The 23,082-nt window shown below is 44.9% G+C and overlaps 3 protein-coding genes across 3 annotated transcripts; 2 read left to right on the top strand and 1 right to left on the bottom strand.

Annotated features, from left to right (window-relative positions):
- Nucleotides 1–3: 3 nt before the first annotated feature.
- LOC6543655 (allatostatins MIP) lies at nt 4–4,871 on the bottom strand. The gene is made up of 2 exons (XM_001972919.3): nt 4,597–4,871; nt 4–1,095 (listed from the first exon to the last, which is right to left on the bottom strand). Exon 2 carries the CDS (start codon nt 1,091–1,093, stop codon nt 446–448), a length of 648 nt encoding a protein of 215 aa, XP_001972955.1. The 5' UTR covers nt 1,094–1,095; nt 4,597–4,871; the 3' UTR covers nt 4–445.
- Nucleotides 4,872–8,113: 3,242 nt separating this feature from the next.
- Nucleotides 8,114–13,413, top strand: LOC6543654. The gene is made up of 6 exons (XM_001972918.3): nt 8,114–8,312; nt 8,381–8,807; nt 8,862–9,112; nt 9,172–9,765; nt 9,823–10,636; nt 10,739–13,413. The coding sequence occupies exons 1-6, from the start codon at nt 8,226–8,228 to the stop codon at nt 12,622–12,624; spliced, it is 4,059 nt and encodes a 1,352-aa protein (XP_001972954.1). The 5' UTR covers nt 8,114–8,225; the 3' UTR covers nt 12,625–13,413.
- Nucleotides 13,414–14,722: 1,309 nt separating this feature from the next.
- On the top strand, nt 14,723–17,042 carry LOC6543653 (basic helix-loop-helix neural transcription factor TAP). The gene has a single exon (XM_001972917.3). The coding sequence runs from the start codon at nt 14,997–14,999 to the stop codon at nt 16,218–16,220; it is 1,224 nt and encodes a 407-aa protein (XP_001972953.1). The 5' UTR covers nt 14,723–14,996; the 3' UTR covers nt 16,221–17,042.
- Nucleotides 17,043–23,082: the final 6,040 nt, after the last annotated feature.

Raw genomic sequence — 23,082 nt, 5'->3', positions numbered from 1 at the left:
AATACTTTCAACGTATTTGTATTTCGCATTGATAGTTGCCATTTGGTATGTATTGATGTATATTAGGTATAAAGATATATGCACAATCCATTAACTTAGTTAACGTTTCTAAATTAAAGCGGTATTCTTGCGAAAGTTCCTCTTGTATACGTGGAGACTAGGTGCTAGAGTAGATACATAGTTGACTAGACATACCGATACATGTATGTAATGCGTATAATACTGGCTGATCATCCGTAGCCGGTGACTGGCGAGCGCTTTCATACATTTTCGGAATTGACTTTCAGTGGCACGGACCGGGAGACCTTCCGGACAACCTAATGCGACTTGGACACTGAGAACGGAACCCCTTCGGGGAGGAAACACACATACTATATACGGTTAGATACAGGTGGATTAGTTAGTCTGGTTAAGTGTTCCTGTGCTACGACGATTCTGTGCGGGATTAGTTGCTGGGCAACTGGGAGCGCTTGCCCCAGCCGCCGTGGAGCTTCTGCCACTGGTCGCGCTTGCCCCACATGCCCTTCAGGTTGTTCCAGGTGGGTTCGCGCTTGCCCCAGGCGCCCCTGAACTTGTTCCAGCCCTGCGCCTGCCTCCTCTTTCCCCAGGCCACGTTCATGCTCTTCCAGGCCCGCTTCTCCACGTCCGACTCGCCAGCGAGATCATCGAAGTCCTCGCCAGACTGCGATTGCTGCTGGAGTGGCTGCTGCTCCTGCTGCTGCTGCTGCTGCTGTGCGGATGGTCCACTGGCCAGCCTCTCGAAGGTGTCCCAGTCGATGGTGTTGGTGCCATCCGTGATTACCAGCGGAACAAAGTGACCGGTCATGTAGATGTCCGGATCGCTGGCGTCTCCGCTGGATGACCTCTTGCCCCACGAGCTCTGCAGCGACTGCCAGGCGCGCTTGTTGTTGCCGTACAGGTCGCTCTCGCTAAGTTGATCCAGCACCACCTGCTCGGACAGGCCTCCGCCGCCTGGTTCATTGGAGGCTGGGCTGGCAGCACTGCCACTGGCCACCAAATTCGCACAAGCGCTGCCCAGGATGAGGAGCACCATCAGTAATCCGTAAGTTTTCCGCGTCTTAGTGTGAGCCATGGCTGTGGAAATGCAAAAGAAAATATGGACCACGGCTTTAGCAATACACTTTAACAGCAATTCATTTGCTGCATTTAAATGTTCAATAGTTTAATAATGAAGTATACGTTCCATCAGGGTCTCTAAATACGATTGGTTCACTTTAATTTGAGCCAGTTCGCCGAAATAGTACACTTCACTTATATTCTACTTTAAAATATTGCTTTAATTGCTTACATCATTAAAACTAAAATAAATTGAATGAAACTTAAAATACAAGTATGAGCTATCAAAACTATAGTATAAACTATTCAAATTGTATATATCTTGCAAGTAATAGATCTTAAATTAAGGAGAATCAAGTTTTACCATTAACTAACATATATAAGAAAGTTCGGTTTATTTGCAACCAAAGGGCGAACGAAATTGCTCTCAGTGCAAAGGTGTAAATATGAATGAATAAATGCCTGACGAAAGACTGATCCTGATGAGCAAGCACAACCGCACTGGCGGAATGCTCAATTAAGTCGCTGCCGACGCCACTCGACTGCTCCCTGGGGGTCCCGGCAAGTCCTGGAGAGTCCTGGAGAGTCCTGCGGCAATCATTTCCGCCCGCGCCTCGGAATTACTGGAACACGCGCCAGAACAAGGAGCGAGCGGGAACAAGCGTAGCGATTTAGCTAAATAACCTCTCTAATTGAAAGCGGTGGGGGCCGCCGGGTGGGCGGGATTGGGTGGTGCCCACCTTGGGCAGCATTACTGGGGTCATGCCGTCTGCCGACCGCTGCGTTAAAAGGCAGCAGCGCATAACAGTTACAATTTATGGTCTATTAATGTCCTTTCGGAGGTAGCAACCAGCGGGGTTACTGGGAGTAGGCATTTCAGGAATGCTAGTAGGCCAAACAATGGGGGGCGTGGGGCGTGGGGCGGAAAGCCAATGTGCAGATGATTGGCAACTGGAGAAGGGAGAATCCCAGTCGATAATGATGCCTTAAAACGTTGATATGCCGCCCCGCAGTCAAGATTATGGTGCTGTTTACGCACTGGCTTAAGTGCCTTGCGATTGCACTTGCGGCCACTCGACAGACTAGACAAAAGCCGGAGGAAAACTCACGGAAAATTCAGTGGGTGTGGCCGTGGGTGTGGGTGTGGGTGGGTTTTGGAAAAAGCAGCGCTCGTTTGTTTGCACTTCCTCCCAAAGCAGTTTTCCCTATGCGTTCGCATGAGCGCCGCCACCATATAGATTTGCATACATTCCAGCATTAGCTGTCAACAAAACCACATCCTGTTTAAAGGACACTCCAAGAAGGCGGAAACGTCGGCGTATTATGTTTTCATTATTGCGTTTTCGCAGTCCACATGCACAGATATTATTAAATCCCTTACTATAAGTGTTCGGTTGGCATGGTTTACATGTCTGATGGGCCTCAAATAAATACTATTAGCTTTCGAACTGAAAAAGATCGATCCCAAAAGTCCTTATCAAAATTATAATTATTGTTGGTTGCATTCTTTTTAATGTGTTGAAACAAGTTAGCTACCTATGCAACTTGTAAACCTTCAAATGATAAAAAGAATTTGTTAAAGATATGGAAAACCGATCACTGGAGGACGTGGTTAAATGAATCTGAAGTAATGGTAAGCTACCAGTATATGTCAAATACCGAAAAAATTGGCTACAACTATCCCTAATAGACAAATCTAATCCCCTAACTGCCCGTTTCTATTGGAATTAGCACGTTTGCCGTAATCCCCGTCCGATTTTATGGTCATTGCGAGTCGGCAGCAGCTGGTAGGCGCCAACATGGAAAGCCATTAGCCGGGAATCAACTAGCGAAGCCCACCGAAATCGGAGCCACTGGGGGGCAGGACGTGGAGATGGTATCTTATCTGGAAGGTCGCCTGATTAAATGATGTTGCTGGCCGCCCGCTTGGATTGGCCGACTAATTGAGAAGCGTCGGCGGTGGGCCAACCGGTTACTGGATGCGAGTACGGATATGTCCCCTTGCTCCTGGCCAAAACCAACGACTCCTGACTGATTGTCCGAGTGCGGAGTTGGCCGCTTTTTTCCGGCTTAGCCAGGACTTAATTTGTGCGCTTGTCGTTGATTGATTGACGCCGCCCAGATGAAAGTTTTGGCGGCTTTGCGCCAAATTATAATATATAGCCACCGCGATGATAGCGCACGCATCGAATTTTATGACCTCCCCCCGTGGAGAAGATAGAATTGTATTGAGTTGGGGGTTGGGGGCTGAGGGTGGGGGTCAAGAGGCAGGCAAACGTGCCGGGTCAACTTGTAATTGAAATTAACTGAAAATATTTATGGCCCATGCGGCTGACATTCCTCCGAATTTGGTAGTTGACTTGCTCTGCTCCATTATTAATTCGCCAGCCTGTTGCAAAATAATTCATGTGGTGTCAGGACGAAAGAGATATCCTTCGTCCTTATGGCGACTGCCTCAAGTGTGGCAAGCAAATTTTCGCGCCAAAATTAAACAGCTTGAAAATCGAATTTGGCAGCTCGCCCACTTTCTGCATGTCTCGATAAATAGCTCGGGCAAATATTTGCCAAAGGATGGCATTCGCCAATAAGTATTTTGTTTAAATAGGTTTCCTGCCGGCACCCACGCTCTTCTCAAGAACTCGTCGCCTGTTGCCGCTGAGTGCGAATCGAAGTATTCCCGGGCACATGGACATTAACGAAAAGTCGTAAATAAACAAAATATCCGCAAAAGAGTAATATACTGCTCGTCTCAAGCAGGTTAGCCGTGGGACTCCTGTTGTTTGTCACTTCAATTTCCATGGGTTTGTTGGGCCAGGGAGTTCTGCATAATTTGGACATGTTTCGCAAATAAATTTACGCTGATGAGTGTTCTACTTTTCAGGCCGCAGCCTATTTTAAAATTTTGTTGTATTTCAAATTGTGAACAAACTGTGAGGCAAATATGGGGTTCGCTTCATTGGGTTTTAATAAATAGTTAAAAGGGCACAGTTTAAAATGGCCACACAAGGGAAACTCAGAAATTGTTTGGAAATAAATGACCTTCATTGGTTAGTTATTAATTCACGATATTAAAGTAGGGTTGCAGCATTTACTCTTGCTTTAAATATAAGTACAAATTTTGCCAGGATTCCTTAATTCGGAATCAGAAAAATATAACTATTAATGCATATAAGTTCGTATTCTCCTATTTTTAAAAAATATGAAAAAATGCAAAAATGGGTCTCCATTTTCGAACGCATTTCGTAATGTATTTATCTTCAAATAATAACTAGGTGTACGGTTTTGAAAAGGTTTGCATAGCTTGTAGGAATTTGCACTTTTCCGAAATATAAAGAAACCCAAATTGTTTGGAACTACAATTGGGAACTATTCAATGAATTCGCGCAATTCAAAATTTAAGAGTCAAACATATTTCAACTAGAACAATTGACCACAAGAGTTCACTTTGGAATTCATTTCCTGGGCCTTCAAATCGAGTTATGAACATATTGAATATTGAATATCGAACGGAGCACTTACCTGAATATATCTCCGCGCGACTTTAGCGTACGAACTATTGCTGAGGCCAGCGGAAACTGCGGCCGGAGTTTAACAATTTATTTCGGGTTTGCTGTGCACTCTTTTATAGAATTTTTCCCGACTGAAATAGCGTTTATAAGTGAGTTTACGGGCGCGAGTGCAATTCAATTAGCGCTCTCACTTGACCGGTGTGAAACAGATTTCGAGGAGCGTGGGAGCTGGATGTCCTGGCTTTTGGCTGTGCGCAAACCTGTTGATCAACTGCTAATGATACGCAGCCCGGCGCGGCGGTCGCTTATAAATCAAAACGGAAGCGAACCGCCGCCCGAACGGCCATCCATGTGTCCACGAAGGGAGCCTCGTTTGGCTGAGTGTGTGTGTGTGTGCCAGTGTGTAAGTGGGAGTGGGTGAGTGTGTGTGCGGACAGGATTGCCGGCTGCGCACGCACACAATGGCAGGGGGATATGGATATCCGCTTGTCGCTGGTCGTTTGTGCAACGGAAGTGGCCGAAAAGTGTGTTGCCTACTTAGCGGGGTACGTGTTAGTGTAAGTGTAAGTGCAAGTGTATGGGTGAGTGTAAGCGAGCGTAGTCGGTGTGTGGGTGCGGGTGGGGAGAAGCCCCGAGTTTAGGGCACACATGCGCGATTGTTTGCTCTGACTCCCACCATCCGACTGGCGGAGACCATTGTCGATCCCCTGGGGAAACCGAGCCGTGGACTCATTCAAATTCAGGTACACGCACTCCTTGGGGCATTTAAAATTAAACACCACGCGCACTTACAATGGAGCAAATGGAACGACTGACGGCAGCATATTGCATATTGCATTTCTTTGTAACCGGGTGGCAATTGACCAAACACAAATACGATTCCCGCCACTTACCAGCCAACCATGTACCTATGCCCACAGCTCCATCCTGAATGCGACTCCCCAGCAGGATGCTTAGGATGCGGAGGAGAACCCTTTTAGTGCTTCATGAATATTTATGGCGACACAGCGCCTCCTCCGTTTTGTTGCTAAAAAACGATGGATAAAAAGAGCTTCTTCAATTACAAGTGACGCCCCAAAGATGTCAAAGTGGGCGTGTGTGTCGTGCTGTGTTCTGCTGTCTTGTGTTGTGTTGTGTTGTGTTGTGTGTGTTGCAGCGTATCGCTTTCTATGCGGGCACATCAACAGGTTTTCATTTGTGGCCATTTGATGGGGCGCCGAATAAACGATGATGGGAATATTTATGACACTCCTCTGCCGGTGCGTATAATGAATGGGCCATGGGAGCCCGTGTACCCACGGCACGCTGCAGCCTTCGTCCATCGAGGAGATAAGCTACGTAGCTACTAATTGATTTGGCCACTGATAAATCGCTGCCGACTCTCAACGCCGATGACAGCTACATGTGTCCGTTCCTCCGCAACACTTACAAAAAGCTAGATCGATTTTGCCGCTTTTCAGCGAGAAGAGCAACTATTTATGGATGTGTAGATTGGGTATAATAACGTATTAGCTATGCAGTAGTAAAGCAATTGCATGAGGAAATACATGAGAATTGGGTGTTGTTTTCAATTGAAATTAAACATTACATAACTGTTAGTATAGTAAAATCTTTCCCTTTAATATTCATCCTTTGAACTATGCCCGTTTAACACGATTTTTCCCAGTGCACTTGATGGTAAGTGACTTGCAGCAGGAGCAACACAAGCCCAAACGATTGTAAATCATTTCCATTTACGTGTCTGGCCTAATTGCAGGCATCCAGCGGAGACCTTTGAGCGATCCATTTGGGTACGTCACCACTAATGTTTCATTTGCATGGTGACAAAGTGAATTAAATGGGTTCGCCTTAAAGGCGCAACGTGGCCCGCACAATGGGAGAATGCAGCGAAGCCCTGCCTTGACCAAACGCCTTTTCCTTTCTCCTGGACGCCACACTTGTGTGGGAATCCCTCGGTGCTTCCATTGTGAAGATGATGTAGCTGGCGCTGTTGGCAGCTAATAATAATTTGTTTGCACTTTGCATATGCCATCTGGCCAACAAAGGGCGAAAGACATGGGGAACACAATATCCTGGGGTCAAGGCAATCGTGAAATCACTCCAGAACTCTAATATCCATGCAAGAAATCAATTCCTAGGAGTAGTGCGGAGTACTTATTGCTTTTCATTTTCTGAAGAAGCCATTTTTCTAACGTCACATGTGAATCATATTTTTATGAGACATTATAGAAATATCCGGAAATTCCCTTGAAAAATTGATAATGGTCGCGGAATCTGAAGACCTCAATTTATTACCAACTACGACATTAAAAGGCAATAATTATTATCCATATCGAGGGCTGGCAATTTTAAAAGATTTTAATTTGTCACCCTAAGAATTACATTTTTAACTTAGCATGTACTATGCATATCGATAGCTTTAAATGTCTAGCACATGTCATTTTAAATTAATTGCCCAGTCATTTCAATCAGAAAAGTGGATAGTTGCATTCTGGTGGTTGTCATCGTGGTGCTTGTAGTTGCCCAGGCCGGTGCCTCGGACACCTTCAAGTTTGCTCCTGGGAGTTCCGATGGGGCATTTGATCATAACAGTGGTTGTGCTCCGGCTTCTCAACTTGTGCAGCTCTGCGTTACTCTACATACTGTTCCCTCCACCAGGACCTAAAAATTTGGCCAGCAAAACCAAGGAAATCCTGCCAAGCCCAGCTTCCCTCAAGATGGCAAATAATGTGGCCAAGCCAAGCTACAAAACACACAACTCTGGGAAATAAGACAATCTGCCGTGCAGGGAATGTCCTGTGAACTGGAATCTTCCAAGTGGTTTCATGATGACATCTCAGCGGAGTGCTATGCACGCAAGCACTTCGTGCCAAGTAAACTTCATCCTATCTGTTTTAATAATTTTTACAAAATCGTAAAAATTCCATTCTTATTTTCCAAACGACAACCAAGCATTTAACATCCGAAAAACCAGTAGATTAACGTCCGCAAAAGTTTTTGTCAAGGACTAGCTTTTTAAGTAGGAGGTATACAGAAATATCATTCCTTCGCAGGATGGCGAGGTCCAATGGAATGCAGTTAAAGGTAAGTTTATTGAAAGGAAGCCAACTAACTTTCCTACAACTAACTGACAAATAAAAAACTAGAATCATTTATTATTATAATTTCATAATTTCAACTATGCAATATTTATTACGCTATTTCATTACATTATAATAATGTTTTGTTTAAAACAATTTAAAATAATACCAACATTTTATTTAAACATGTGCTAAACCACAGGATCTAGTTGACATTAGTGTAGATTATCCAGCCTTGATAAAAAAAGATATTTTTAAAATTTATTAAACCTACCAACCACGTACATTTTTGTTTTATTTTTTTTTTAGTTTCTTGCCAATAAATTAAATACAAATTTAAGTTGGCAACAATGACCTTAGCGAGTGCACCTTCCACATTCAGCATATACACCTATCTAGCGAGTACATGTACCTCGAACCGACAGCGCTGCCACTATTTTCAGGACCATCGATTTTCAATAATCGGACTCAGCTGTTGCAAGCTAAATAAAAATAAATCCAAGCCGGCTGAAAAACAAATCGTCTTTTTACGGGATTGCCATGAATTAGGTACTGCAGAATGGATATAATATTCTCCCAGGATGTGCACGATGCGCAGAAGTTCCTGGAATGCGCGGAAAAAATGGAGTACGACGAGTTCTCGGCGGTAAGGACACTCGCATTCTTCATATGTCCTTATGTTCCTGTTTTCATGGTCTAAATCTCGATTTACAGAAAATGTTTGTATTCAGCAATGGGCACAGCGATGTGGATGTGTTTGAGCTAATGGGCAATGACCGGCTGTCGCAGTTAATCTACGGCTGGGAGGTGTGCCACCTGCCCACCAGGGATTCCGAGTCCTTAAAAGACCCAGCGCTGCGTCACATTGTACAGGTTTTGGCCCACCACTCGCTGCAGATGCTGTTTAGTCAGGAGTGGAGGTCCTGCTCCGAAGGCCTCAAGCACCTGTTGCTATACAGCCTCACCAAGGCGGTGCCGGCGTTCTACCAGATTGGTGAGCTGGCCAATATCAACTGGTCGTACATCCTGCAGTTCCAGACAAAGCCCTGGAGCCTGCCCTACCTGCAGCAGATATTCCTTAACCTGAAGCTGAACAAACACCACGCCATCGAACACACAGTTCCTGCGGCATCAGGAGAAGGTAAGTAATTGCCTTCTTTTACAAGAATAAACCTAATCCTAGTTAATTTTTTAGACATCGATTTTCTGATACAGGAGGGTCTATCTCTGGCCCTGCTGCGACTTATACAACTCTTCAACGCCGGCAACTTTGAGGCCGTGAAACAGCTGGCGCTTCGGATGCTAGCGGCTTGGCTGAAAGCCCACGAAAATGCTCCACTTGTGTCCTTTGAAGGGGATAAAAACTCAATTACCCTAATCGGTCATCTATACCTTTTGACTGTTTTTGTAAGAGATGAAAATCGAGGTTATGTGATAGATAATTTGGTAAGAAAAACGTCCATCACGTAACACATTAATCTAATGTTGTCATAAAACCACCTTAGATGTACAACATACGATTCTATACCCAGACGATGCAGGAAGGTTCGATCTTAGATGACATTAACTTAACGCCAGCTCGACTTATTGCCCAGGTTTGCGTGCGTCTTCGACTCGGAAAGAATGGGTTCTTTGAGCAAATTGGGTTTAGGAAATTCAAACTCAGTTTGGTCACTTCTTTTGCCGTCATGCTGGAGGTCTACTCCAGCTATGTCCTGGGAAATCTCTTGATGGAGCTTCAGGCACTCAACGAATACGATTTTCTGGAGCACCTGGCACAGTTCAAAGAGCTAATGTATCGCTATGTAGAAGAGCGGGAGAGCAGCGAAGGCTTCCTTCTAGAGGAGCTGAAGAAGATGGAAAACCAGCGAAACAGCCACTTCCAACCACATGTAGTAGAGCTTAATCTCAACTACCAGCAGCAGATATGCAAGGGAAACCGAGCCAGCAATATAGGCAACTACAAGAACTGTGATGACGACGAAAAGGTTCCACCTGAGGTGGACGAGGAACAAGATAGACAAATAGATCCGGTATTTCAAAATGTGCCAAACAATGAGGAAGTTTTGAGCTTTGTGTACAAGCTGCTGGCAGAACGGGTAAGTGAAGAGAACTAACCAAAGCAATATCTCCATTAAACACGTGCTTTCTTATAGAATTTTTCAGGCTGGAAATTTGCTAAGATTGCCCTACTGCTGAAGATCATTGGACAACAGTTGAATGCAATAGAAATATGGAAATATCATCCCGGACTGACCGTTGATTTTATGCTTAATTTGGAGCAAAAGATGTCTGCAAACTATGCTGACCTGGCCAAAGTGTTTTCTGATCATGGATTTATGGAGGCAGAATTCTGGCTGACTGCTTTCTACCTCCACCCCACATCCTCAAATTATAACGAAGTGAGGCGCTGTTCGCGGATCAAGAAAAAGCGACAGGAGGAGGACTGGCTCCCTGCAACCACACCTCACAACGTCAAATACGAACTGCTGAGCTCCACCATCGACGTGGACGAGATTGTGACCATAACGAACCATAACGCTCCAGTGGCCGACTACGATCCTATTTACAAGTCGCTACAGGCGTTGCGGCTTCCCCGCAGCATGATCAAGGACCTTCTGACCGTGGTCTTTCAACCACGGAATAAACGATACTCATGGGCCCTCGATTGGCACACGCTACACGAACGTTGCCATGCCCTACTCAAAAGCCAGGACCTGAAGAGAAAATTTGTGTCCCTCAACATGGCCGAGGCGGGCGACGACTTGAAGTATCTCCAGATCGACTATGCCAAGTACAGGGATCGACCACAGTTGGACTACGGAACCATAGAAGAGGGCTACGAAAATGCTGTTAATCTCCCGGAGGCTGAGGAAGAAGCTGAACCGACGACAGCAGTGGACGATGAAGCAGAGAAAGCCAAGGAGCAGAAAAAGCGGCGACCCGCAAAACGCAAGTTCTGGGATGAAGGTAAACACAAAATCGTTTGCTTTAGAGTCCGTTGCAAAATATGCCTTTCTTAAACATTAGATTCAGTCATACTAATTATTTTACTTTCAAATACCCATATAGTGTTTTCGGAAGACGAGGAGGAGGAGGAGGCTGCCTCAAGCGATTCGGAGCTCTACTACACTGGAAATGGACGCCGGACTCGGGTAAGAGCCGCTGCCATGGTAGCCAATGCCATGTTGTCTGACATGGATCGAAGTGTACGCGGTGGCCGACGATCGAGCTCTCCAGAGACATCGGAACACCATTATGATCTACAGTCCAACCTCGAGGAGCAGCCCAAAATCGCAGTCGAGCCTCCACAACAACTGTGTCTTCAAGAAACATCTGCCAGTGGCGAAAAGCGCACAATTGGCGATCTAATGGAGGCACGAACCAAGTTCAGCAATGAAACCGGCGGTTTTAAGGCGTTCTCCGACATATGGAGTTTTGAGAAGGAAGAGCTGCAGAACGTGGTCTGCGAGAGCAACAACCTGATGGAGTGCAGCTCGGTCCTAAGCAAATTCAAGAACTGGAAGACCCTCAAAATGGCAACAGCAGCAAAGGCACCCATGCAGCCATGTCCACAGTCCGCGGCAAAAAACGTTCACACAGGATCGGAAACCGAGAGCGTAAACTCCGAAACATCCACCATGGCAACGCACGACTTCAACGAGGAGGAGGTCAGCGAAGGTTCTCCTGGTGTAAGTAAAGAGCTAACACCTTGGCCGATCACAAAGTCTGATTTTACCACGGACCCAGAAGTGTTGCAGCCCACTGGTGAAATTGAGACGCATATGATCCAGGAGACCCTAGAAGCTACAACAGTGTTACAGAAGCCTCCGGACTTTCATTGTACGACCAAGGAGCCCCTACGAACTGGACAACAAACCCAGGAGCCTTTGGGCACTAGGCAGCCAGAAGAAGGGAACTTGGGAAAGGCCCTAAAAGCAAGCCAGATAAATCCAGATTTTTTTAAATCTAGGGATCTTAAACAAGTCGCATCAAATAGACAGTTCAAAACAGAGGGACTGGAAACTAGACAAGCGGCCGAAAGGCTAAAAGAAACTGGACAAACTAAAAACTGTTTAGAAGCCGGACAACTGGAAAGGGATCTGCCGAATACTAGGATGCAAAAAGAGAGGCTTATCAACATGCAGCGCTTAGGGAATGCTCAGCTACCCAATGAAATAGCAACGCCAACAGAAACCGGGACGGAAACCGACACCGCGGAGGAGTCACTGCTGTGTGATGAGAAGCCGAGGAACAAGCGGTTGAGACTTGACACAGTGAACGACGAACCCAGTTCCAGATCTTCTGCTAGCGATACCATGGAAGCGGAGAGTAATCGTCTCATCAAGGAGTGCCTGACGCGTTCCGTTCAAGTGTGCTTAACCAGGCTGACACCACAGGACATAGAAAAACTCAGGGGAGTAAGAGTGCGTGTTAAGCGAACCAATTTGGTAAACTTCTATCACGACCAGACGCGTCGCAGCCAAAGAAGGCTCACGGCGAGTCTGAACAGCCAGAGTCGCTCCCACACCGAAGACAGCAATGCATCCACAAACAGCTACGATGACCGTAAATATGGTAGGCGTCGCTTCAAGAAGTTTGTGCACATCACATCGGACTCGCCAGCTCCTTCGGAATCGTCCACTCCATCGCCTCGAATGATGGTCAAACCGGTCTTCAAGCACATAACCTCCGATTCCTCAACAGATCTCGAGGAGGTGCCCCGGTCTGTTTCTGCGATACGAAGACGAGGACGCAGTCGTGGACGGAGCGGGCCAAAGTGTAAGACGCAGCCAATTTTACGACGAACGCCATCCTTTCAGCCGGATGTGATCGAGCTGTCCTCGGACTCCCTTTCCTCCAACTCACCAATTCCAGCAGCTAACCACCCGATGATTCACTTCACGCATGCCATGGAGATGGATCCGCTTTACGAGGAGGCCATCATACCATTCTAACACGCTGTTGACAAGTCGAGCCTGCTTCCGAGCCGGAGGCGATGTTCTACGTGTCCGGAACGAATGCCGGCGAAGGGATGTTCGGAGGTTGCGCAGTGCAGAATGTGGGAAAAGCAGAGGGTGCAAGGAAGATGGAGAATAGCTGGGAAAATCGAATTTGTCTCGCTTGTTAGAATGCAATTAGCCTGAGGCACATTTGGTATTTGCTTTGGCTAGCAAAACGCCATGATTTTGATGAAATTATTTACGTGTACATCTGTTTGACCAAGTTTCCGGATCCGGCTTTGTATTTCGGTTTTTATTTGGACTGTGTCGACGCCCGAAGGCCTTTAAAAATAACTCTCATCGAGTCCTGGCCGGCACTCAATGGGAAAAGCAAACGCATCCGCTCTTCAATTAACTGCCTAATTGATGCGCATTGTGGTTCCAAAGAACCAAATTAGCTACACGCGGCGGAGGAGCTCTGTAACACCGATGACGACGCCGGCGACACGTGGCTGCTGGTGTGAAATTTAGTGGCAATATATATGTATACGTATATCAATCATTAAGTGGTTTGAAGTTGAAAAGCCGGGCAGGGATGTTTTTCTCATGTAGGCCAAGTTCTTAGTAGTACTTAGCTCTTATATAAGCATAATGATACAAATTAGCATTAATACTGTTTAAAACTTCAATATAAAATTATATAGAACTAACGTGAGCACGTTTTGTTTCCTGATCTTGCAAGCAAAATTATTATACATAAATAAATAAAATGGTATGTCCTTCAGTATTTGCTTATTAACTTGAGACTGAAATCTTTTAATCAAACAGCATCAATGGCCTACAGCTCTTCTTACTAGCCAGAAAAGCAACCCAAGATATGAAGTTATTAATTCCTATATTAATTCCCATATTATTTCCTATATTTCCATACAGTGGAGGCATACCACATTAAATAAAAAATTTAATGGTGATACGTTTACTGAAGCATGGTCCTTTTTTGTATAACAAAAGCACTCAATTAATATCCATTAGGCAACAACCAGCGTTAAAACTGCCTCAAATGTAGCATATTACTGAATTAGCCCCTTGACACTCAAGTTCTCACTCGTGTTGGCAATTTGCGGCGATTGCCGCATATCATAACAAATCCGCACGTGGCACCCGTCGGCCACTTAAAGTGCAACTCCGATCCTCCTCCTCGAACAGGATTGCTGCAGATAGGAAGCCCACATCGGCACACTTGGCCACTTGAGCAGCCGCTAAGACCGCGGCACGTGCCAACGCCTGGGTTTTGGACTTCGTTTCAGGAGGATGGCGTCCTCAGGGAGTGGGACCTTTCGCTGAGTACACATGTTGCTTTTGGAAAGTGGAGGCGGTATCCTGGCCACGTGCCACTAACCCGTTTAGCGACAGGCGTAAGCCCTAAACGATTATTGCGGTTTAGTGGCCAAAACCGAAAGAGTTGATGGTAATTGAATCGGTGGAATTGCAATCGCATTAGGTCGATGTTGCGATAAAATAATAAAACAATTTATTTAGTCCACGAAACACTCATACTCTATATATACATTGGTAAGTACTTTTTACTTAGTACGGCAATGGAATAAATCCTGTCCAAAAATATAAAAGAGTCGTAGTGATTTGATTTCATATTCAATTAAAGTATTTTCTTGTTTTTATTTATATACTTAGGCTGAGGGGTTTTTAAATTAATTTCTTGTAAATTTTTACTATTTATTTAAATTATTATCTTAAGCACTGACCAACATTTTATTTATATGAATTCAATATAAAAATCTTTTAGAGTTTTTTATGTGTTATAAGCGCATGGTATCTAAATACCCCTAGGGAAAGGGTACGAGTATAGAGAAGGCCTTTGATGATGCCGTTGGCGGCACCGCTGATCCTCGGACGCAGACATCCTTCCCATTGGCTTAGAGAGCACCGCTCGCAGCGGAGCGTGAAAAATGCTCGTATTTTGACTGGTAGCGGCATGAATCTCCATCTCCAGGAAGTTCACCTCGCTCCCGGCAGTTCCAGCTAGACGACGTTTGTGAGTATGAGTGTGAGTGTGAGTGGGCAAAAGCCACCCCCGGGCAGCAATCACGGCGCATATCTGTTGGGATTTGTGTCAGGGTTCTGTGCTCTCTACTTTGCGCTATGGCGCCGCCACGACCGACGACAATGCGCCGAGGGTTGATGCCTGTTAGTCCGGACCCAAATCAGCGGGCTTAATGGCTGGCCGGGCACATAAAACCGGTGCGCACTCCTCGCCAGCTTTTAGTTGGTGCGGGCACGCGAGACGCGAAGAAACAACTCTCTCAAAGCGGAAATCGTAAATCGGAAATGTGCTAAGGATATACACACCGAGATACAGATACGAGATCATGGCGGCCTGCTACAATGCCTACAGCGCTGGATCGCAGTCCTTTGAGTTCGACGAGGACGACGACGACGCCTCCTTCGACAGTGGCTACGAGAAGAGCTTCGAGACGGAGGCCCAGTTGAGCTCGCGCCGCCGCTTGGACTTCGGCACTCCGCCGACTCCGGCGATCCCGCAACCGTACTCCGGCGGCACCTGGGACGCCGTACCGCTCAGCTCTCCGCCGGCGGGCTTCGTGGGACTACTCGATACGAGCAGCAATCACAGCACTCGGAGCGGCAGGACGCTGGTGGAGCATCTGAACAGTCGCGCCACGACTGGCGCCTTCGATCCGCCATTGACTAGTACGCCGTTGAAGTCGCCAGAGGATCCGGATGCACCGCGACCGAAACGCAAATACGCCGTCGGCAAGAACAGAGTAACTCGCTCGCGCAGTCCCACCCAAGTGGTAAAGATCAAGCGATTCCGCCGCATGAAGGCCAATGACCGGGAGCGGAATCGGATGCATAACTTGAATGATGCACTGGAGAAACTGCGGGTCACTCTGCCCTCGCTCCCCGAGGAGACGAAGCTGACCAAGATCGAGATCCTACGATTTGCGCACAACTATATCTTTGCCCTGGAGCAGGTGCTGGAAAGCGGAGGTTCAATCAACCTGGATCTGGAGAAGCTGCAGAACTTCACGCTGAGTGGTGAGAGGATCACCAAGGAGCTCTTCGATGCTCTTTTCGTAAATCCACAGCCGTATCCCATGTTCGGACGAATGTTCCCCTATGGCCAGGGCATGGCGCCTCTTGTCCAGCATCAGACCGCTCCATCTTCGCTGGCAGAGCAGCCGCCGGCGATGGGTGGCTTTCAGCACGGCATGGACTACCCGCAGCAGCCACCTGGATTCGACTTTACAGGCAGCATGCGGTTTTACCACCAACAGCAGCAGCAGCCGCAGCAGCCGCAGCAGCCGCAGCAGCCGCATCAGCCTCACCATCTGCAGCCTAATCCCCAGCAGGAGTCCAGCCCGCAGCAGTTCTCGCAGGAGAAATACGATCTGTTCAGGGGATCCTTCGATGCAGCTGCCAATCTTCATCCTACTAACCTGGATTCCGGGATTCACCAGCAGAGCAGCTTCTACTCGCAAACGCCGCCATGGAAAGACTATCCGGAGGATCAGGCACAAGCGCATGCAGTTCCACATCCACACAGCTACAAACACTTCGCCCCACAGGTGTAGCACAGTTTTGGGGGCCAAACTACGATCTTAGGGTTTTAGGTTTTCAGCGTGATATACTAAAAGATTGCCGGGTATTGCAGGAAACTGATCAAGGGGAATCCCCAAGAGACTTGCCCCCGACTTACTTTGCAAAGAAAACTAAAGTAACTTATGGGTCCCATCTCGGGGTTTCCCTTGCTCACTATTCTCAACTGCCTGGCAATCCGTTGATATTGGTAATAAGTGAGGCACCTAATTGACTGCTGGGGTTATCGTCAGCTTTGGAAATGGAATAGCTTAAAAATTCCACATTCCACACTTACGCTAATCCTTGAACTCAATTAGTTTCATGTTAAAGCGGGATCCTCAATAGATCAACCAATGTAAAGCTGACCATCCAAACTAAAGCTTCACTAACTCATTATTATTTCATATTGAATCCAAGAATATTGGCATTCATTGGCTTTTTTCTTGCGGATCCCTGGTGAATATTTGAATTCAAAGTGCTTAGGGTAATCATCTTTCCAAAAAGCACTCTGCCTCTCAACATATTCGTATGCTACTTGACTATATAGTACAAATCGGTTGTCCATTTAGTGTAAGCGATACGTACCTTGCCATTCTAGATTTAAGACCTCACTATAACGATCATTGAAATGAACCAGGTATTAGCCATAATTAACTATACAGTCGATTAAGTGTATGTCAGATTCTATATCAGTTATTGCAATGCAAGGAAAGCGAGCTAGTCAGGGCCAGAACTTTAAGGTGATAAGATTGAATTGTACGTCGATGTAAGCCATAAAGATTTATTTTTGGAAATAAAGTTGATGATCAAAACGAGCCAGAAAATTGTTCGCAAATGGGAAGAATGGGCAGCAGGCGAACTCCTGGACAAAGTCAAAAATAGTAGCCAAAGCAAACAACCCTGGAATCAGTACCGCTGTGTGCGGATTGCAGATCCCAAACAAAGGACTTAAATTCAAATAAATATTGTATATTGCAGTGCACATAAAACGAATGGCTTTGTGTGTGTGCACTGCAGCTTGTTTTTATCGTAGGGGGCACTTTTCGCCCTTACAATTCGACATGGGGTGAGTTCAAGTAGAAACCGAACTCGTACTCCCGGCTCGGCCCTCGGAGCTCGAACAATGGAAGATTGCCGTCACCTGCCACACAATTACAAAACGAATGTACCAACAGCAGCAGTCAGGACCGGGAATCCTGAAACATGAGCTGTGAGCCAGTGGACCTGCATGAATGCCACTCAAATTATTTAGTTGAATGAACCGGCGAGAGTCGAGGGAATGCTTTACTGCTTTACTGGTTTACTGCTCTACTGCTTCACTGCCTAACTGCCTAACTGAATAACTGACTGACTGACGTTTTCCGTTACAAGGAAAGGGTGAAAAGCTGATAAGATGCTGCCAGGCCAGTGAGGAATTCGCAATCGCGACTGAAGATTACAATAAGTCTGTCTTAGCCCTTAATAGAGCTGTCATATGTGTAAGCCTTACTGCCAGAGGTTTTAAAGTTTTAATGCAACATAAATCGAAAAGTGGGAACAGGATAACTCTTACAAACGATTTTGATTTAAAACCAAACATACAAGTATTATATATGGCATCATATGATTTCAATAAACATTCACAAACCACCGCCTTTAGCTAAACAATTCTAAATAAACCCTAAATTATTATCAATACTCTAAAAAAATGTATATTACTTTTCTAGTTCTTCGACAAATTATAACTCTCTTTTTTCCACTTTGGGCTTGTTCAACATATTAAGTTTCCTAGAATAATTTTAGGTTTGGCCATTCTAAGCATTACTATACATTAATAATAAGTCAACTAGATATTTCTGCAGCCGGTAAAAGATTCGCTCATTGTTAGTTCTTGGGGTTATAAGTAGGAATTTGCAGTTCTTCCTCAACTAAGCCGGCGTTTGTCATTTGAGCAGCTTTGTTGGAGGTGTCGGGATTTATCTTTACAATAATCATTATTATGGACCGGCATGGGTCCGGCATTCCTGTTGTGCGGCAAAGGCGCAAATACGCAGCGGGTGAGCCGGCTAAGCTGCATTCAATTTCCAGGACTCGACTCTCCTCGAGGGATGAGGATGTGGATGTGGATGAAACCTGGATGAAGCATGGATGGGACTGGCATCATTAGCGGCCGGGGTGGCTCCGTTTCGATGACTATCGGCGGATCAATGACGACATCTATGCCTTAGCTCCCTTACCCGAATGCTAATGCACTGCGAGGCTGGAAAAACAATTTGGCGATGGCCATAAGGCGATAAGGCAACCAAAATGGAAACAAATTGCCATGGACATGCTAAAAGGCGCAAACACAATGGCATCTTCGGCTGCGGCAAGTGCAGGTCCTTGGAGAGCGATTCATATGCGGTCCGATGAGGCTGCACAAAGGACTTCGGCTGGGTCGACTAATGCAGGAGGGCTCGACTCGCAGATACCTAACCAAATCAAATTTCTGTGTAAATATACAGGGATTAGTCAATATGGAAGAAACACAAGGGACCATTTCAAATTCTTCCTTATCACACCGAACATCGAAGGAGTGTTGCTTCCTTTGAAGTTTATAGTATGGATTTATTATTTTTCATCAACCATCTGTATGAACACGAATTTTAGATAACCACAAGCTGAAGATAAGAATTATATTCTTTATCAAAAGAGAAATACAAATTTCAAACCATTTGTGGAAAATATGTTTCATTGAGCAAATTAATTGAGGGTATAGTAAATTGTGGTGTTCTAAAACCATCTTTTTAAGTTAATATCAAAAAGATACACGTAAGCACAGGATATTTAATATTTTGTGTGTCAAAGGTTGGATATGCATACGTGAGAGTAGAGTCAGAGTTCAACCCTTGGAATGGAAAGCATGAAATATTAAGATCATATATCACACCGTTCCAGACGACACCGCGCCAATTTGTCCTTGCCCTTTTGCGATTCCCATTTTGCAAATCGAATTTTATTTGCCGTATTGATTGTTTTACGCCTTTTTAGCAAGAAGTTGGCACACATTTTTTAACCCTTTGCCGGTGCACGTGGTCATTGCAGCCCCGGATCCATTGTTTATTACCCCTTTCTGGTCCTGATCAAACATGGAAGGCAGAGATTCGCTCTGGTGCAATAGCTACACGTTCGCTTTTTAGCGGCAAGTTGCTCGACCTTTTTGCCATTCATTGCCCTGCTCGAATTGGTTTATCTGTGAAATCTTTGACGTTCTCTGGTTGTTGTTTTTTGTGAGCCCGAACCTTCCGGGGTGGCGACCTCGTATACGTTACTCTTCCAAATCGAAAAAATCCATGTGTGCCCTACCTTTGTCGCTTTCGAGTTGTGTGCTCATCTAACCGAAAAACATTGGATAAACAAACAGCCGGCTCGAGTATTTTGTTACACTTTGTACCCGTACCCGTACTCGTACCCGAGAGCCCTGGAACAGGACCTTTTTATTTCTCTATTTTTCAGAATCCGTGGAAGGAAGCCAATCTGTCGCATTTGTGTGCAATCGTCCCTCGGCTGAAACTGTAAAATGTTATGCAAGCGCTGATTTCTAATCCGATCAGAGCGGTTTTAGTCAAATTTAAGCAGATTTATGTCACATTGTTGAGCCAGAAAGTGGTACGCAGCACAGGGAAAACAAAACGAAAATGTTAACACATGTAAATCAAAGATCAGATAACTATATAGCGCATGTTCCTCTATTAGGCAAATCGAATTGAGATCATGTTGCTGCCCACTACCGATAAGACCAGAAAATTCGATTAAGGTTGCGGAAAATTATGTCAACGAAGGACGAAGCAGAAGTTACTGTGGGCTATTTCAGGATACTTTATATATGTTGATTCCTTAGCAGAATTCACAGAATTCAAGTGTGATGTTCGGTAAAGATTAAAGAACATTCATTAAAAAAGTAATGGGTCGATTGTAATATGTTATCCAATAATTGTGAAAGATAATATAATAATTATAACTATTGAAAGATAATAGTAGATAGCATATAAAAAATAAAAGATTATTAAAAAAATATGTATTATTTAGCTAAACTCAATTCGTGCGTGATATTTACTTCCGTGATCTTTAATTACAGCTTAAATTACATTTCTCTGCAGAAGATAAATTGTCTTACACATGAATGATTATTAAGAGAACTTTTCAGAATCAGTTTATCAAAACGCAAGGAGTTTTCCAACCCCATATAAGAATAATTTTTCAATTCCAGTCACACTCGCATTATGGGACTGTGCCAAAAAAAAAAAAAAAAAAAAAAGAAAGGGCATTTCAAATATATTCCTTTTCCAAATGAATAAACTGTTAGACAAACAATACATTAAACTTTACAACTTCACACCCGCCGCCAGTGTACGCGAAACATTAGCATTTGAGGCAGCACCCTTTTACTGGACTGAAAATGGAAAAATCCTGGCAAGGAGTGGTTCATGGTGGAACATGGTATGGTAGCTGTACCACAAACGATGAGTTGATTGTTATGCAAATGAGCTCAGCCAGAAACCAGCAACCGGCGACCAGGACGAAATGTGAGAGCCCAACCCCAGATTTCGTCTCGGATCCGGGTGCAGTTCATCAAGTGGTCATAAATTTATAGGTAGTTTGCAGACGCGCGAAGCTGCCTAATTACTATGCAGCGCCATGTGCATAATGAAGCTGACATTTCTAATTTATGGTTGATATTTGTTAATTTTTTCCGTTGTGCATAAATTGAATTGGAAGGTTGGCACTAAAATGTCGGCAAAACAACGGTTTCATGCCCAGTTATTGTCAAATGTAAACAACGGACACGGCACGAGCGATTTAATGGGGGTTACGGCGGAGAAATCCTTTCCTGATCCTAAGCTGACGGATCCCGGTAGTTCCACTTCCGGCTTAAAACAACTATTCGCGCGAAAATCCCGCGGTAAGTCCACCATTGTGTGGGCTTCCGCACAAAAAAGGAAAATTCGGGGAAAAATGCGAAAAATCCTTGCAAAAGAAAATTTGCGAAAATTACCCCAAAACGTTAATGGGAAGCAGAACTAGTAGTTAGCTGCAATTACACTACCCCTAAGTCCTTTTTTATGGCCCTGCCACCTCGGAAAGCGACCGTTATGATTACTTGCCACACTTTCCTGCCCCGCTTCTCACTTTTTGGTGTGCACGCAAGGCTTTTCACTATTTGTTGCTCGATCGGGAGAAGGAGGAGGTCCTGTCGCAAAGGAAATGGCCGGGCTCAGTCATTAATTGTTGGCATTGTTTGCCACCTCGTCAGCCGGACATCTGGCTAACTGTCTAGCTGTCACAGAACTGAATCTGGGGTAAAAGTCAGTTTCTAGACACCTGCGTACACACGGTGGGTAGTGTGTGCAATGCAAATAAATCGTTACGAAATCGTACTCTGAGTCAGATGAAATCTAACCTATGATTCAATGTGGTTTATAATAGCACAATACTAAAAAAGATACTAATAATATTGTGGGTCATAATTTACTTAGTCGTACAATATCCAGCAGTTTATAAGACTAAATAAGCCAGAGAATGTTTATAGTGACTATTGTGTCTCCTGTCCTTAAACAAGCGCACATTCTAAGTATCTCACGAATACTACAATTTATTTAGCAAGAATGGAACCTGGATAAAATGGAATTAGACTATCCGTCGCGTATCCTTTGCTGTTTGAATGTTTATATTCACTTTCCACTAGATGATATCTCTAAGTTAAGCCCTTGGCGCCCCATAAGTTCTATCTGTGCTATCTATAGTATATAGTTTCATATGTGTCCCTGGTATTAATTGCAGATTAGCAGAACTTCGGGCCCTGATGGTTGGCGCCGCGAATGACTTACAAGCGAACCGCTTTGACACTCGAATTTGTAGTGTGATTTATGAGGATGACACCAGTGTCATCAATCACTGTTCAAGTGGAAGGTGATTTAGCAAAACACAAAAAACTGAGACTGCAGGGGAATCGCAATCCAGGTTAGTTAGGCTTTATGTAAATTTTACTAGTGAGGGAAACAAGTTTAATTACACCCCATCTCTGGGGAGGAGTGCGAGCAACCCCCAAGTTCAGTTGAGTTGACCCGGACAACACTTGATTCGATGTCTTGGGTTGTTGATGTTGTTTCGCTTTAAAAAGTTATAAAAATAAGTCGGTGGCGGAGAGCGGCAACAACCCCCGAGTTCATCCTGCACCCTTTGATTTTGGTCAGGATCGGGAATGGGGGATCTGGGATCGGGGCAGGACCAGCATCATCCCCTGTTTTTCCGCCCGTTCTCTCGTTCGTTGCCAGGGGCTAATGAGCGCCGCACATTAGTTTTAACAACATTTATTATTTATGGGTTTTTCCTCCTCCTGTCCCGCTCACCCTCATCGCATCCGCATGCCTCCCTCTCACTCTTTTCATAGAACACTTACTTTGGACGTTACATTTTCACTTGCCTGCATAGTGACGCAGTTCCCGAAATGAACTCAAAATGGGAATTTGCAATTACTCCAAGCGCGGCAAGTTTAATTGGAATTTCGAATCCGGAGCGGCTCGTTAAGAACTTGAGTCAGGATCTGGTACTACAAAAAAGGCTCAGAGGCGGGAGGCAGGATAATGTGATGTTATGACCAAGTGGTTTTTTTGATTAGGATAAATTATAATGCACATTTTTTAGAAATCCTGCATCTTTACTCTCAAGTTTCAATTGGTTTCCTTGGTTGTGCCATTTTAGAGTAATTGAAATTCTAACTCAAGATTGATAAACCAGGCAACATGTTCAATTTAATGCATATAGTATCAATAAATTCCATGGCTCCGGATCGAACCTACATTTAGAGTCAACACCTTCCGGATTTCAGGCCATTAG

The sequence above is a fragment of the Drosophila erecta genome, unplaced genomic scaffold (genome assembly GCF_003286155.1).
Source record: "Drosophila erecta strain 14021-0224.00,06,07 unplaced genomic scaffold, DereRS2 tig00000021-arrow-pilon, whole genome shotgun sequence".
In the NCBI taxonomy this organism is placed as follows: domain Eukaryota; kingdom Metazoa; phylum Arthropoda; class Insecta; order Diptera; family Drosophilidae; genus Drosophila; species Drosophila erecta.
The sequence above is the reverse complement of the archived record's forward strand: the minus strand, read 5'-3'. Positions and strand labels throughout refer to the sequence as shown.

Bases quoted from the DNA above. Each gene is read 5' to 3' on its own strand.
- LOC6543655 (XM_001972919.3), bottom strand. From the start codon at position 1,093: ATGGCTCACACTAAGACGCGGAAAACTTACGGATTACTGATGGTGCTC.
- LOC6543654 (XM_001972918.3), top strand. From the start codon at position 8,226: ATGGATATAATATTCTCCCAGGATGTGCACGATGCGCAGAAGTTCCTG. The intron at 9,113-9,171 runs GTAAGAAAAACG...AAACCACCTTAG, and splicing joins GTTATGTGATAGATAATTTG to ATGTACAACATACGATTCTA. The intron at 9,766-9,822 runs GTAAGTGAAGAG...GCTTTCTTATAG, and splicing joins ACAAGCTGCTGGCAGAACGG to AATTTTTCAGGCTGGAAATT.
- LOC6543653 (XM_001972917.3), top strand. From the start codon at position 14,997: ATGGCGGCCTGCTACAATGCCTACAGCGCTGGATCGCAGTCCTTTGAG.